The sequence below is a fragment of the Colias philodice genome, chromosome 1 (assembly GCF_061535455.1).
Source record: "Colias philodice isolate Cphi_HAF_F1 chromosome 1, ilColPhil1 Martin Lab GWU primary, whole genome shotgun sequence".
NCBI classification, from domain to species: Eukaryota; Metazoa; Arthropoda; class Insecta; order Lepidoptera; family Pieridae; genus Colias; species Colias philodice.
Window position 1 is genome coordinate 15,617,393 of NC_143086.1, and position 17,427 is coordinate 15,634,819.

Consider the following 17,427-nt stretch of genomic DNA (forward strand, 5'->3'; position numbering starts at 1 on the left):
TGAAAAAAGCTTTGAGATTAAGGCGCGGGTCAAACACAAGCGGCGCGGGCGCGTGCGTGCCATAAGCGCACCTCTTGAATCTGTTTTGCACCACGTCCTTCTTATAGCCCAGTGAAATTAGGTAAAAAAAGGGGTCAACCTCGGAATGAAAGATAATAAGCTGGAAATTGGTAAAAACCTTTGTTTTGGTACCCTAAATATTGTCTCAAAAGTCACAAATGCTATCGTGTCCGCGTCTTAAGATATTGAAGGTCAAAGGTCACAAAAAACGATTTTTCGCGAATATCTCGGTTCTTATTGCTTAAATGATATTTTCACCTTTTATGAAAGTTGGAGAGTATAAAATTCTCTACAACTTTTGTCTAAACTTTTTTTTTATACGATCAACCGTTTTTGCGGTAGAGCGCGAAGAGTGCGCAGCGTACAGTCATATATGAGCTAATGCAGGGTCAAGCGTGAGTTACGGTTATAATTAAAAAAATTATAATTATTGAGCAATGCCCATTATTTCTGTACTTATTCTTAATTATTATATTTAATTATTCAACTATAGTATATTATTAATTCTGGATTATCTATTTTAGTTATATTTTAAAATAAAAAGACAGTAAGGAAATATATTTTAGATATATCTTTATTTTTCACTAGCGGGCCGCCCCGGCTTCGCCCGTGGTACATATTTCGCAATAAAAAGTAGCCTATGTCCTTTCTCGGGTATCAAAATATCTCCATACCAAATTTCATGTAAATTGGTTCAGTAGTTTAGGCGTGATTGAGTAACAGACAGACAGACAGAGTTACTTTCGCATTTATAATATTATGAGATTGATATGTTGACGGGCTGCTACGTATTGGTGGAAGTGTTGACAATTGTAAAGGTTTATTTAGTTTTGTTAATTTGATGAATTGCGTGTAGCGGAAATAATCAAGGTTGTCCTCAGATTCTGGAGCATTATATAATGCCAAAAAGATGCGCACTCCATTTTAAAATAAAGTTTGTACGGGGCAGTTTTCTTGTTGAAATACTTCCACCAGTTTATCCAAATTGGTAATTTTCTCCAATGCTCTAGTAACACTTTTTTTTCTTTTTTTAAATCGGCTATAAATAGAAATGATCATAGGGTAGGGACAAGTATTTCCAGTTATATAAGTATTTAAAAATTTACACGTTTTAAAGGAAACATATATAATGTCGTTTTATTTTAAAATATAACTAAAATAGATAATCCAGAATTAATAATATACTATAATTGAATAATTGCTTAATAATTATAATTTTTTTGTCAATAATTGACTTTATACAACGTACTGATAACCGTAACTCACGCTTGACCCTGCATTAGCTCATATATGACTGTACGCTGCGCACTCTTCGCGCTCTACTTCAAAAACGGTTGATCGTATAAAAAAAAAGTTTAGACAAAAGTTGTAGAGAATTTTATACTCTACAACTTTCATAATAGGTGAAAATATCATTTAAGCAATAGGAACCGAGATATTCGCGAAAAATCGTTTTTTGTGACCTTTGACCTTCAATATCTTAAGACGCGGACACGATAGCATTTGTGACTTTTGAGACAATATTTAGGGTACCAAAACAAAGGTTTTTACCAATTTCCAGCTTATTATCTTTCATTCCGAGGTGAAACCCCTAATATGACTGGGCTATTATACATTTTGTATGAAAGAATTTTGGAAAGGCGACGAGGCGGCACGCCACGGTTGCGCCGCGGGCGTACCGCAGGCGTACCGCAGGCGCGCTTCCCCCATCGCATCCAAATAGAGGTCAATTCACGGTCATACACAATCAAAAACAAATCGGGTGGTAGTAGACCGGGAGATACTGACACAAAATTTCGAGTCATTTGTCTGTTACAATTTTTACAAAAAAAAAATTTGCAGATTTTCGGCGGTATGGCGACCATTTGGAATCGTCCGAAAAGTATGGCATGGCGATTTTCGTAAATGGCTGCACGACGATGGTTACCTGTGCAAAAGTTAGCCTGGTACAAATGGTTGAATTGTTTTTTTTAAATCAACACATTCGCGTCGGTATGGCGGGCTGTAAGTCACACCGGAAAAGTATGGCATGACACTACCGCCTACTTCTTTTTTATGGGCTATCGGTAAATTCTAAATTTTTTGTGTTACAAATCGTTTGACTTCGCTATTTTTCCGACGAGTTCGACTAACGCCCACGCGACTAAGCCGACGGTACCAGCGTTCACACCATCGTTTTTCTTTTTGTCATTGCGTACTAAGACCCCTGTAGAACCGCCATCCTGTTACAAATGACTCGAAATTTTGTGTCAGTATCTCCCGGTCTATAGGAGACGGTAGCCTGTCAGTCAAAAATGTGTTCTCTCTGTGTGGAATTATATAGAGCTGCTATTACATACCCTTCTTCGTTTTGTTTTTAAAGGTGAATTGAATTAATCGATGAAATGATTTACACAGGTGATGGCAGTAGGGAAAGTGAAAATGAAGAAGAGCATAATGAAAGTTCCCATGTATTTACAATGTCAGAAATAAAGATAATCCTGATTTTGATTGTGTTTTTTATTGAAGTAAAACTTCTTTAGGCGCGACTAGGGAGTAACTCAGATTTTTTTTCTGACGGAAGTAACGCTTACTATAGTTTCCGCCATTTAAAAATAATAATTCTGATTGGTTGTAAGTATATGTCATATACTACACGCTTCTTGACTTATACGCCAGCTAGTGGCAAATATCATCATCAATTAGGATTATTTATTTTCAAATTTTCAAACGGATCAATTGTGAATAGCAAAGTGAATGAAAAATTCAACAGTTTTAAAAACATTATTTTAAATTGCAAAATTTTTTGAAATCTCTAAAAATAAACATGTTGCGGATTATAATCAATCTATTTTAAATATTGCTGAAGACAAAGTAGTATCCATAACAACAGATATGTATATAGGTTGTCATTCAGTTGAACAAGAAGCATATGTACGCCAACAATTTCATAAAATGTCAGTTATTGATACAGGAGGATCGCCTTATGAAATCATATTAGTTCTTAACAAATTTTACATTATTACAACCAATATTGATGTATCTGATGGCTTAGCCAACGGTTGTGTTGGAAAGTTAGTGTATATTGAACGTGATGACAGTGATAACATCATACGCTTATGGCTTGAGTTTCCTGGTAAGATAGGAGAGAAAATTAGGAAAAAAGCTGCCCATCATATTCAAACTCTAAACATTAGTAGAACAGCAGTCCCAATTTTACGAAGATCGTCATCTGTACCAATGAATAGAAATAAGACAATATTTGCAAAGAGAAATCACTTTCCATTAGTATCTGCTTGTGCGCTTACAATACATAAGTCTCAAGGTGGTACTTTTGATCAAATCGTTTATGAATACAATAAAAGTCACAGTCAGCAGCTGTTATATGTAGCATTATCACGAGTAACTGATATAAATGGATTGTTCATTGTCTCAAACACCGATGACAACAAATTTTATCATGGAAGAAAGCGTCCAGGGGGAATAGTTGATTTACAGTGTGAATTTGAAAGACTTTCAAATTCTCGCCTAATAACACAACAGGAAGAATTATATAACCTTGTAAATGAGAGTAATATTACACTATTTTCCTTCAACTGCCAAAGTTTACGTGCTCATGTTTCTGATCTGAATGATAAAGTATTAAAAAGGTCCACATTGCTGTTATTTTCCGAAACTTGGATGAAAAATGACGAACAAATTCTTATTGAAAATTTTTATTGCGTTACCCAATACAAACGACCCAACTCAACTGCTGGTGGAGTAGCTGTATATCATTCATCTACAGATACACTGAACAATGTAACACCAATTCAAAATATTTCACCAACTATATTATCACAAATTTCCGATGAGGTTTCACAAATTGGTGACATCGCCTTGGTTCGATGTGTTAATACGAATGACCAACCTGTGATTATCGTTGTTATTTATATTTCTACAAATACTAGCCTGACAAATATCATAAAATTTATTCATCAGCAATTACTTCACTTCACAATTGAAGGTTCTCGACTTTTAAATAGTAATTATCATGAATTACCGATGATTCTAACTGGAGATTTTAATGTTAATTTTCGCTCTCAGGAATCTCAGCCGTTAATTGATTTTTTAGAAGAAAAATTTGATTTATCTATGAATACTTCTCGACTTCATTCAACAACGCGTTTCGGTACAACGATAGATGCTGTATTTTCAAGAAAAGTAGCAAGAGAGTAAAATTTATGTTTCACATTATAGTTACCACAAACCTATAATTTCGTACGTAAGAAATTATGATGACATTCAATTACCTGTTTCGAATGAATAATATTAATATAACATTTAAATAATCTTTGTAAAGCACATGAATAATAAATATAATTAAATTATAATATAATATTTATTTATTTAAGTTAATATTTAATCATTTCAGTGATATATGTCGTCAACGCCAAAGAAGTTTTACTTCAATCGCGCGTAAAGGTTACACGCACACACTTTTTTTTATTTGTAATTGTAATAATATTGTGGAATGATCAGTACTGTAAATACTTTTGAACTGAGATTTTAATGATAAGATTTATATGGTTTAAATGTAAACCTGTGTTTGAAAACCATATTTTATCTATACTAATATTATAAAGAGGAAAGGTTTGTATGTATGTATGTATGTATGTATGTATGTATGTATGTATGGTTTTCACGCATAAACTAGGTACTGGACCGATTTTGATGAAATTTGGCACAGATAATCTTTAGACCCTGAGAAAGAACATAGGCTACCTTTTATTGCGAAATATGTACCACGGGCGAAGCCGGGGCGGACCGCTAGTACAATATAAATTTTGTGTTATTTTAACCTTCTTTTCTTCCATCATTACACCAGTACTACTTTAAAATTACTTTAAAAGTACTATAAAATTTTCCAAGTAAATTCCAACATTTCCAACAAAGATATATTTGCAATCGTGGGGTTATCCTCGCTATTTACTTACAAGGAATTATCAAAACAAAATCGTTACTTTCAAATTAACGTTACTTTCAAATCTCTTTTAGCACAAAAAACATAATTTTACTAAATTATGCATGAAGAAAATGCATTTAACCACTCTATATAAATATCATTTTCGGACGCCAACAGCGCGCCCGCGGTGCGCCCGATGCGCGCCGCGCCGCTTGTATATGTCCCGCGCCTAATATTTAAATTACTTTTAGTCAATTTATCTATTTCATCGTTATAATTATAATTAACCTATTTCTTTTCTAAATTATATCTACGATGCTTGCTCGTTCATGAATACGTTTGACCAATGCGGTCATGTCGTTTATTCTCGTTTATTTGATTTAAAAGAGAATGTATTAATGGTTCAATGAGCTCACGTAATATTGGTAAGAACTAAGAAGTAATAAACACCTCTCACATCATAATGACCAAATATATATTTGTAATCAATCGAACATCACAATATTATGTCGGTATATATTCTTCTTCGTCGTTGTCCTATGCGTCTATTAACTGACGGTTTGTGGTGCTATGCCTGAGCAATGTTTTTGGTGTCCAAACAATCCAATGCGGGATCGACATACTTATATAGTGAGTTACCAACATGCTTAGTGGTAGTAGTGCAATAGTGGCAATGTAATATAAACAAACGTTTATGGAGATAGGAATCTAATAAAGTTTCGGGAAAGCCCAAAGCTTGCGACAATGTGTTGCAAGTGCTTGTGCCGGAACGCAGAGTTGCCTTGACATAGTGTACGGTTTATATATTACAATATATCTGTCGCAGGTTTTTCATAAAATTAGGTTTTTGATCAAAAACCTAGGTTTTTCATCAAAAACCGGAAGATGACACATTTTAAACTCAATTACATCAAAAACCTGTAACAATCCAGATTTTTGATCAAAAACCTGAACAAGTTTGGGTTTATGATAAAGTTCTTGTCAAAATCACGGGTTTGCTTTGTTTTATGACAAATTTAAATGAAATAAAAAAAAACAATCCATCATCATTTGCAACTTAGTAGAAAGAAAACAATCATTAATTTATCAAAATTTTACATCCATGATCCAATCAATATTCTCCTCCTTCAATCCAATCAGATTGATCATAAACCCAAACTAGTTCAGGTTTTTGATCAAAAATCTGGATTGTTACAGGTTTTTGATGAAATTGAGTTTAAAATGTGTCATCTTCCGGTTTTTGATGAAAAACCTAGGTTTTTGATCAAAAACCTAATTTTATGAAAAACCTGCGACATATCCATATTGTTTAATAGTAAAAGTAGTTATAATAATTTTTAAAGAATAGAAAAAAGATTACGGGGCGGGATTCGAACCCTATCTATAATTCTTATCTTTTTTCTATATTTCTATTTATAAACCATTTGAATGGTATAAAACCAAAATAACAAATTTAGTAAAAGTAGATTTTATATATAAGTCATTTCATTTTTTTTATATCAGACTTACTATAAGGTACACGTTCCAATAAATCGTAGAAAACCTGACCGGGTTTCACCTAAAAATTGGTGATCGATTTTTTTTCTCTATAAGTCTTCGGCAACTCTATCTAAACGACAACGACATTTTATCTAAAGTATGTAGGTCTTTGTATTGTTCAGTCTGGAGATGTAATGTAAATGCAATTCTCCTTGTACCGATATATAAGCGGAATTAGGGTCCCTATGGGGCTAACGTTGACCAACTGCAACTGTCTGCATATATGGTAGTGCTGTAATGTCCATATATGTTAAAATCTTGCTATAATGCTTCGAAAAGCATTTTATGTAATCAAAATCAAATCAAATCATTTATTTCTTTCTCCTCACAATTCCCAATGACATAAAATCTACATGCATACAAAATTATATAATGTTTAATTTCATTCTTTGAGGAACATGATAAAACTGTATTCAATAAATATTGAAACAATCTGTTCCTACTAATAAATTTATTCATATAATCAATAACAAAGGCATAATATTTCTTAGTAATCATAATTAAAACATTCCATTTATTCTGATTCGACTTTTTAGTTGTGACTATGCTGCAAAGGGCCTTGAAAGCCATTACTTAACAGAAATCCCCATATAATATACCATCTCAGCGTTGCGATAACTTTGCGTAGGATCTACACTTTCACTTTTGACTCTATCCCGCGTTTTGGTGATACAGTGCTTCTTGGACTACCAGACCTACCACCGGACACAATGGTAAGTTCTCTTTACCTTTAATATATTTCTTTTATTATTATAAGGGCGATCTTCTGCTGCTTGCCTTAGCAATAATACAACTGTTAGTAAATATTTGGAAGTCATATTACGAGCCGTAGTTGACGAATTATAATTTAAGGTGATTTCTGAGAACTGTCGGTGTGATAATTAAACATACTAATAGTTACATTTAAGCAAAGTTGTTTTCAGTGTCGCTCGTTTAATATTTGCTTGCCATTGCGAGATGTTTTTTGAATGTACGTGTAACTGCGTGTTATTGTGCTACCTATGTGATATAAAATAATTTTTAGACGTAATGTACAATGGAAATATTAAAGGTCACCTAATTGTAGTATCGATGTTTTCAGAAAACTACAATAATTCTACTGCTCCTGCAATGCATCATAACAATCGTGCTTTCTCAAGACGGACCGGCATCTAAAGACCTCGAAATAGATGACTATGAGGACCTGGGAAGAAAGCACAGAAAGAGGAAGAAGCATCAAAACAACCCTTGCTCCGGGAGATCCTTTGGGGGCGATTATACGAGCACGTATATATCCGCTCCAGTGACTAATTACTTCTTTGGATGTGGCGGATTCCCGGCGCCGGTCGCACCGTATCCTGCTGATTATGGCAACGGTGGACACGGCCATGGTGGTCATGGTCACGGTGGACACGGCGGTCACGGTCACGGTCACGGTGGTCACGGCCATGGTGGACATGGTGGACATGGCGGCCATGGTGGGCACGGTGGACACGGCCAAGGTGGACAAGGTGGTTTCGGACAAGGGGGTTTCGGGGGCTACGCGCCCTCGAATAACGGCTACAATGGATTCCAGCAATACAATCCCGGTTACCAAGGAATCAATAGTCCTCTACAAAACATTGTTTCTTCAGCCGCGTCTGGCTTGGGCAACGCAGTCGCCGGTTACTTCAACAGACCCAGAAAAACGTATAGACAGATAAACAAATTGATAAACAACATCTTTTGAACTTGAGTGAAGTGATCCCGTTATTTATTGAGTGATTGTTGTCGTGAAATTTGAGTGATGGTATTTTATGATACTGTATTATTGTTAATCTTCGTAGCTTGTTGTGTAATTTGATAACTTTATTATTATCTGTTTAAATGTCGTGTTTGTTAATCCTTAACTACATATTTCCACAGTTTCTATGTGATTTTAAATTGAGGGCTGGAGTCAGCTAGATTGTTATTTTAATTTTTAACGTTGTAAATATATATGTCGTAAATAATAGGAATAATTACTCATTATAAGTAATAATTAAGTTTTATTATCGAAACAATTCTAAAGTATTAAACTAGGTAATTCTATTATTAAGTTCTAAAATAATTAACATTGCTTAGGTATAATTGCGTACCTACATATTTCAATACATTTCATTAAATGAATATAACCATAATAATTTTACTTAGGAATTTATTATTACGAGTCAATGTCATGCAGTAAAATAATAATTTCCTTGTAGGTATATGTTTCTTTAATGAAAATAGGTAATCATGATAGCTCAGTTAATTTTAATTTGCTTAAGAATCAAGTTAGTATTAACTCAAAGATTAATATTATAAAAGACCGGATGTATTGAATTTTGATGGCATCAAGAAAAAACCAACTACCGATATAAATATTTTTTTGATGAAGATATTGTTTATTACCTATAAGGTGCTGGTAAGAAGGTCAAATCACTCCATAGATAAAGTACTTAGGCTACAATAGGCGATAATATATATTTTTAAACTAGCTGTAAAACCACATAACAGTACCTATTCTATATTGGGTTGACGATTAATGAAATTTGTATACTTACCTACATATATTTTTACAGATAAATGTTACCCAAGTAGAGTAACTCCTTTTGTATTTTTAGTATTAGGTACAAATCGCATGACTGTAAAATATTATAATAGTTTGTAAGTAATAGATTAAAATAAATACATTTATGTACTTACAATGATTTTTTTTTCTTTTATAAACATAGTTAAAGTAAACCCGTCCGTTTATAATATTTTGGCATTCACTGGAAGGTTTATTTCCGATTGCGTTCTTTTTATATGTTTTTACGAATCTATTATCATCTAACGACTCATTAAATGACTAGAAATAGAAATAAAAATAAAATGATATCTTCAAATATAAGAATGAATCCCTATTTCCCGAGTCAAGACAGGGCGCAACGCCTGCGGCTCAGCTATTTAGCAGATAACTTATAAAATATAAAATTTTTAATTGGTTCTTGCCGAAATTCTTTACAATCTGATAATTATGTATACTTAAGCATTCTGCAATTCGATTGACCTTAATGATTAGCGAGTCAGTGACCGTATTTCTTGGGTTAGGTTTCGCTTGCATTTAAACACAGCATTACGAAAATAACTTAGTTATTTACTTATTTTGTCATTAAAAATGCTATAGAAAAGTGTACTAATACCTGCGATAGTAGTACTTTAAAAGTTATGATATGAAGTATCTTATTAATGAACATTTTATAATTTTGGATAATAAACCGGACCAGTAATACAAGTTCATTTTATTTCTCCAAGCGACAGTCTTCTTTTTACAATAGTAGAGCGCATGGCCGTTATATCCAAAGGACACTGAATTAGACTCGTTTATCAAATAAACCAATATCACCTAGGTACCTACTTGATCTAAAAGCAAGCTCCCTTATATGTACCTACAAGCCAAACCGGTGAGCCAAACGCGTTTAGCTACTATTATGTATTCTGTGGCCAAACAAGAATAAAATCTCTATTTCACAAAAAATATACCACCTATTTTCCCTAATATTCATACATCTCTATGTCCCAACAAATCACTATAAAATGTCATTTTAGAACAAGCGTGCATACTCGTGCATATTAATGAATTTTGCGCGCTATATAATCATTTTTCCATATGAATACTATTCTACAAATACAAATCTACTCAGAATATTTTTTTATTGAAATTAATAAAAATTCTTCCAGTAATCTATCAGAAGGGTACGGCGCCTACCAGTCGCGGGAGCAAATAATTCTGAAGAACCACGGACAGCGCGACTTCGAGAATGGGAAAGAGGCGGAAGCGGACGACGGTCACCATCAGGTTTCACATCCCACGTCGTGAGTATGGTCACAGATTAGATACAAGTGGTCGCAGTTCGACGCTGTTAAATTAATTCATAAATAATTTTACAATCCTAGGCGCTTGACTCTGGATAAATAGTACCTCCAGCTGTACGGTACCAAGCCTAGGTAGCTCCTGAATAGTATAGCTTTCTGTTGGTAAAATAATTTTCATAACCGGGTAAATTCTTCCAAATATTATCCCTATAAATATAGGTACATAGTTAGAAAATGTTATATGGATAATGATAATAATTAGCCGTTTTTGCGGTCTATTAAAAGTTTGTGTTTTAGTATTTTAGCATCGTAGGATTTTTTATCCTTGTATTGGAAACGTGATAGGCTAATGCTGTTTACAGTACCTTGAGCTTTTTATGTAGGTACCTGGATACAATGTTACATCTCTTCCGAGGTAACATCGGCACAGGACTGCTGGCTATGGGAGACGCGTTCAAGAACGGCGGCATCGTATTTTCGCCCATTATGACCGCTGTGCTGGGAATCATATGCGTGCATGCGCAGCATTTACTTGTGAGTTTTGTGATTTATATATGTAGAAAAAGGGATGATATAACAAAGATAAACCTTTGAAGATACAGGGTACCCGTAACCCGGTACCTACTAATATGAACTGCTCACACATCTTACCTATAATGTTTTAATTAAGAACGAATTAGTATATTGATATATGATGCGTTTCTTCGATATAAGCGTCTCATGATCTTTTCTTATTCTTTAAAATTTTAAGATATTTTTAGATCTTTAATAGGTACTTTAAGCACCAATAACGATAAAAAGTGTATTTGTAACCTTTTCCAGTTAAACTGTTCCGAAGCGATGTATCGTGAAACTAAAAGGGACAGACCACCAGGCTTCGCGGATACTGTGGCGTTGGTATTCGAATATGGGCCCGTGCGGTTGAGGAAAATGGCTTCCACCATGCGGATTATGGTCAATACATTCCTGTGTATCACACAGTTGGGATTCTGCTGCGTTTACATCGTCTTCATCGCGAATAATGTTAAACAGGTAGACATGAAATAAAAACTTGATTGAAGTTGTATTTTAAGATATTAAATACACTTTTCTTAAGGGAGATCTTAGTTTAAAATATTTTAAATGGTTGGCTTTGCTCAAACAACAAATTAGCGTGTATGGTCATAATTTAATTGACGGTACCAATACGACGGGCTGTTCTTAATGGCATATCTTTTTTTCAGATTTGCGATGAATACGGTGTTATCATAGACCTATCAGTGCACATGATAATCGTGGTCATTCCGGTCCTCCTATCATGTATGGTGCGCAACCTCAAGTACCTGACACCATTCTCTACATTCGCCAACGTATTGATGGCCGTGGGAGTGGGTGCGGTGATGTATGAAGCTGCCCAGGACCTGCCGCCAGTTCAGGACAGAGTGTACTTGGCCAGTTGGCAACAACTGCCGCTATACTTTGGTACTGCCGTGTACGCTTTTGAAGGGATCGGTCTGGTAAGTTAGATTCTATATCTTTATATTATAAAGGATATTATTAGTATTAAAAGAGTTTGATAATGAATAACCAGTTGAGCTTTAGATTGACATCAAAATTTGAAGATATTTTCGTCGTTTTTGGGTTTGACGCATTGTTTTTCGTAAATTTGTAATGTGATAACACTATTAAAGGTGTATTTTGAGGTTTCTTTGGGTGGAAATTAACATTTTATAATATATAAACATTACAGGTTTTACCTTTAAAGAATGAGATGAGACAACCCAACCAATTTCAAAAGCCACTCGGAGTGTTGAATGTTGGTATGGTGGTGGTGGGCGCCATTTTTATTTCCATGGGATTTCTTGGATACCTCAAATGGGGAGAGAATGTCGCAGGGAGCTTGAGTCTTAACTTACCACCTGGACAAGTGTAAGTAATATTTATGTATTGTTAAATGACACATTTTTTCCATCGTATCTATATAGACATATTGTTATATTAGAGCAGTCTACTAAATTGGTGGTTGGCCTGAGCGTCTCTGTAGGAATGACTAGGAAGGACTAGGAAGGTTGGGAAAAAGTAACGGGCATCCGGCTCTTCCGCTCATTGCACGAGACATTACTATGCTTTCACAAACTACTTCTTGACGCCAATCTTCCGTGGAGTTGTGACAGCTTTCTCGTCTCACATTAAGCTTAAAATCCAAGATACAAGATTTTCTTCAGAATAATTAATTTCTCTTCCTCTTTAATAATCAATGTTATTCTCCAGGTTAAGCACAGTCGTCCAGGGTCTGATAGCCCTCGCCATGATGTTCACATACCCGCTGCAGTTCTACGTGCCGATCGCGATCACGTGGCCCGCGCTGCGCAAGCGCTTCGGGAAAACCTCGCCCGTCGCTAAGGAGCTGGGCTATAGGGCATTCATAGTTATGATTACTTGTGAGTAGTTTTAGATAAATACTATAATATAGTTTGGTGTAAGTAATAAGTTAATTTATAAAACAGATACTTGTACATATAAAGATATTTATTCACTTTAGTTTATTGCGCCATAGCTGAGGTGTATCATCTATCCAATTGTATACCTGCTAATCTCAATTTCTTATTTTGTTTTATAAATAAGTCGCTCCCTACCTAGTTACCAGAAGGATGTAACAAAAATTTAATCTGTTTATAAATTTTAACAATTTTTATGTTTACATTTATTCCATTGCATCTTCACAACCACCGAGTTCATAAAATGTGTGATATTATAATATTTTAGTTTTATAAAAATTCTTTGTTACAGTTATCCTCGCTGAATCGATACCAGAGCTGGGTTTGTTCATATCCCTAGTCGGAGCCATCAGCAGCACCACGCTAGCTCTAATGTTCCCGCCTCTCATACAAATAGTTTACGATGCACACAGAAATCAACTCACTCTATTCGTTATACTCAAGAACTCTCCTATCATTCTTATTGGTTTATTTATTTTCATCACCGGCACTTATGAGAGTTTAGCACAAATAATAAAATTCTTCCGTGGATGATTTTATATGTATTCTTTAAATAAGGAAAGGTCAAACAGCCCGGAAGGGGGGTTGAGAAACTTTTTGTTTGCGAAATTTCCTTTTCAACCCTTCATTAAACAGACGCGTGTAATTGTCACGTGTACTCTTTCAAACAAATTGACTCATACTGTGGCTTTAAGTATTTCCTGTTGTGCAATGGAAAATTATTTCGTTAAATAGGTAGTCGTTTCCAAGATATTCGGGAGATAACCACGATGTCTTGAGTGTTGAGTGTTGAGTGTTGTTTGATGTTATTCCCGTGTGGGAAAGTGATGGCGCTAGTCAATATAATATATAGTGTAGTCATTTTACCACAGTGGTAATAATATTGCTTTAGACATCATTGTACGGGGGCATCTCCTGTGGGCATCTCTCATTAAAACCAGTGCCACGATCTGTCACTATTGTGCTAAGGATTTCTAATGTTGGTTAAGTTTCATAGCTTTTCAATAATATAGACTTGTATTCGTGTATGTAATGTAATAAGTTATGTATTATAAGATTTTACATTTAACGGGAACCTCCTGTTGAGTAAATTGAGGTCGTGAAAGCAAAAATGGCGTAAGTAAAACTTCATAAAAAAATTGTTAAGAGCTAAAAATCGATTTTTGAGGATTATATTTGAAATTTTACTCAGGCCGTTAATGCTCTCGCGGCCGGAATGATATTGATTGACAATTCTCTTTAAAGGGTTTAGCGAATTTTATCAATACGTTGTTATGATATTTATCTTACTTAATTACCTGTTTCTCTTTTAGTATTACAACAAATGCGAATTTAACGTAGCTATTACGATTAAGTATTAATTAACTTTATATGTTAAATAGCGGTGCTACTGTGATTGTTATAAATTATTTATTCCATCTAACGCAAAAATAAAAAAATCTTCCATAGCAAAACAAATTTAATGAATTCACTTTATTCGATTTGCATATATTTATTTCTATTTATGTAGATTTATGGCCGATTTTTCAATGCTTGGATAAAACTTATCCGTCCAATAAAGTATTACACGATAATATTAAATTGTCACGTAAACTGTCAAATACGGGCAATTAGAATACGTTTTTAAAATGGTAGTTTTATACATTATTCGACGAATAAGTTTTATCCGAGCATTGAAAAATCGGCCCTTAGCTAAATAAATTAAACGAATTTGTGATATTCATAATTAAAGATATTCTAGATTATTACTTATAGTTATATGAAGGACCATTACAATATGTTATTATTATGATACCTGTGATGTTATTGTGTATTCGAATAAATGATTATACATATATTATATAATTGTTTTTATTTTGTCATTTCCAGATTCCCCTTAAAATTACGTGGTGAGATTTTGAAATATAATTAAATTAATACTATCACTTTATATAACACACATAACACATTTACGATTACAAAGAAAACCGTTGTACCGCAAAGCCAGTGTACCGTAAAATTTGTGTTGCTTGTTGTAATGGATTAAAAAGTTCCTTTAGACACATAGTTCCGTAGCAGCTCGAGCAGTTGACGGCTGAGCAACGTACACGGACTGCTCGTTGACTGCTCGAGCTGTCCCTACCAACCACGCAGTTGACGGCTTGAAGCGGTCGCGACTGCTCGAGCAGTCCATGTACGACAGTGAATGAATGTCTATAATTCACCGCGCGGTCGCGGCTTCAAGCCGTCGGTCTCAAGTCTCAACTGCTTGGAGCGGTCCGTGTACGGCCGCCCTTAGTGGTTCCTAATTAATTGCATTTTAATATAATCACTACATAATTCAAAGTCGCAACATTTGAACAATACCACTTGGATTAAACACAATTACTAACTAAATTTTATTACTACTTAAGAATAAGGGCAACAAATAATAAAAAAAACTAGTGCTTCACTAAATATTTATTTTATATTGCTTCTAACAGACAGTGATGTGAAGTTACAAATTAATAAAAAAATCGGCATTTGCACAAACGTTGATACGTTTATTACTTTAAAAACCATATTAATCAAATTATTTTCTGACAATAAACAGAAAAATAAACCAATTATTGACCCTCAAAATCCACTTGACAAGTAGGTATCAATTTCGAGACAAAAAAAATAAATAAATTAGAAATTATATCAAATTCTATACAAATTTATTAGTCCTTTCCACCTAAGATGATTTCTGTGACACATCGATTTTTGACACGTGTAGAGATGTCGGTTACTGAAATCGTATCAATTGTTTCCGATAATCGATAATATTCTATATGGAAATGAAATCGATTTGAATAAAGTACCAAAATTAGTTTTTTCGGCATTTCGCCAACAATTAACTAAGGAAACTTAGCAAACAACAGCAACAAAAAGTCAACAATAACAATTAGTAACAATAACAGAATACCACGTAAAGTATCAATATAAAAATGCAACTTGTATACAAGGCTGACGCACTCGTACAGACGATTGACTCGATTGACAAACGATCACAAGTTGGGCACCGATTATATGATTTTCCAACTCTATGATTTTTCAACGATCCATTTCATGTACTCGAATTGCGTAGGTATTATATTTTTGTGTTATTTTATTTTATTTTTCATTATATTAAACTAAACAATACTGTTTTTGATTTATAAGCTTAAGATGTTTCATTTTTATATTTTTGGTAATAATGCCGCCATAAAATAAAAATATTATGCACTAAAATTATTTTGACTTTTTAAACATAAAATTCGTAATTCGGAACACGATGAAGTGTCACAGGAATCATCATAGGTGAAAAGGACTATAGTCTCACATTAATTCACATTTACATATCAAATAAAGTTACACACACATAAATCGTCAATTAGGTTTGTCTACAAATAAATAATTAATTTTAATAATAAATCGATGAAAAATACATTAAATATTAAAATACGGGCGGAATATTATTATTATTATTTTATATCCGAACTATGTTTAAACTGCATAAATTACTTTATTGTAGTTTGTGACTAATTATATCTATTTCCAATTCCACAACAAAATCAGAATATAACATAAGTTTAATTTTATAAATGCTGAAGACATGACAATAAAAATCGATTGATATAAAAATAAAGAAGTTATAAATTAATCAATTCTTCAAAATTTCAACTCAGATGCATGCTATTATAATGATTATGGGCTACTTAATAAACTTGTGTTTACACTGGAAAGATTATATTATATAATAACTCAAAATATTCTCTTTAGTACAGACTTTTATAGACAAAAAATACTTAATTCACTGGTTCCTGTAATCAACATTTGCGCAAACACATAACGCTAGTAGGAAATCGCATTACGCTAGTACACCAAAGAGCTACAACTAACTACTTTGTACTACAAATAAATACTTAGAAAATAAATAAGTACCCAACGATAGCAGTCCATCCGTTTCCATAAGCAAATGGCTATACCCATACCTGCTTCACCTCATATCATTATGCGTCGAATAATTCAACTTTGTCAAAATTATTTTAAAATATTCGCATCGATATGAATTGTCAAATATTTCCTCGACAAACAAAACATGCCATTTTTTTGCCGCATCCGTAAACCAATGTATAATATAAGAAATATTGAAAATGGGATCATAATTTCAATATAAATTTAGCTAATTACAAATTAAAACCCACGTCCCTACCTATGGGCAGCCATTTTCTAAACCCTACCCATTAACCTCCTAATAAGACACTGTTCAATAAAATTCAAAATTATATCTTACAAAATAATACTGTCCAATACGAACGCTAAACCGTTCATTCACACTTTATTCGATTTAAACGAGAGGGGAATATACTTTAAGTATTATAAATATTCTAATATGTATTCTGTATTCAAGCAAATATATCATAAATACAATTATGTAATAGATATTTTGTATTATCATCTTTCTATTAATATTAAATTAAAAAATAACAATAACAGAATATAGGTTTACAAATCGTTCCAATAAATAATGAATTTCAAAGGGGCGTGCATTTTAATTTTTTTATGAGTCTATACTCGCACTTCCATTCTTCTGCTTTTAATATTACA

At 33.6% G+C, this 17,427-nt stretch overlaps 2 protein-coding genes and 1 long non-coding RNA gene across 3 annotated transcripts in view; 2 read left to right on the forward strand and 1 right to left on the reverse strand.

The window, feature by feature from the left end:
- Positions 1–14,344, forward strand: part of LOC149491527 (proton-coupled amino acid transporter-like protein acs) — a 35,224-nt gene extending 20,880 nt beyond the window's left edge. Inside the window, exons 3-9 of the mRNA XM_089697888.1 lie at positions 10,226–10,360; positions 10,744–10,894; positions 11,183–11,392; positions 11,584–11,856; positions 12,090–12,268; positions 12,611–12,780; positions 13,130–14,344. Coding sequence (XP_089554014.1) covers positions 10,226–10,360; positions 10,744–10,894; positions 11,183–11,392; positions 11,584–11,856; positions 12,090–12,268; positions 12,611–12,780; positions 13,130–13,371 — 1,360 coding nt within the window. The 3' untranslated portion in view covers positions 13,372–14,344. The remainder of the gene's footprint in view (positions 1–10,225; positions 10,361–10,743; positions 10,895–11,182; positions 11,393–11,583; positions 11,857–12,089; positions 12,269–12,610; positions 12,781–13,129) is intronic.
- On the forward strand, positions 7,163–9,102 carry LOC149491528 (uncharacterized). The gene is made up of 2 exons (XM_089695053.1): positions 7,163–7,236; positions 7,605–9,102. The coding sequence occupies exons 1-2, from the start codon at positions 7,234–7,236 to the stop codon at positions 8,229–8,231; spliced, it is 630 nt and encodes a 209-aa protein (XP_089551179.1). The 5' UTR covers positions 7,163–7,233; the 3' UTR covers positions 8,232–9,102.
- A 1,597-nt stretch (positions 14,345–15,941) lies between the features above and the next one.
- On the reverse strand, positions 15,942–17,427 carry LOC149491529 (uncharacterized). Its single transcript, XR_016316008.1, has 2 exons — positions 16,582–17,427; positions 15,942–16,531 (listed from the first exon to the last, which is right to left on the reverse strand). It is a non-coding gene; the product is annotated as an uncharacterized LOC149491529 (long non-coding RNA).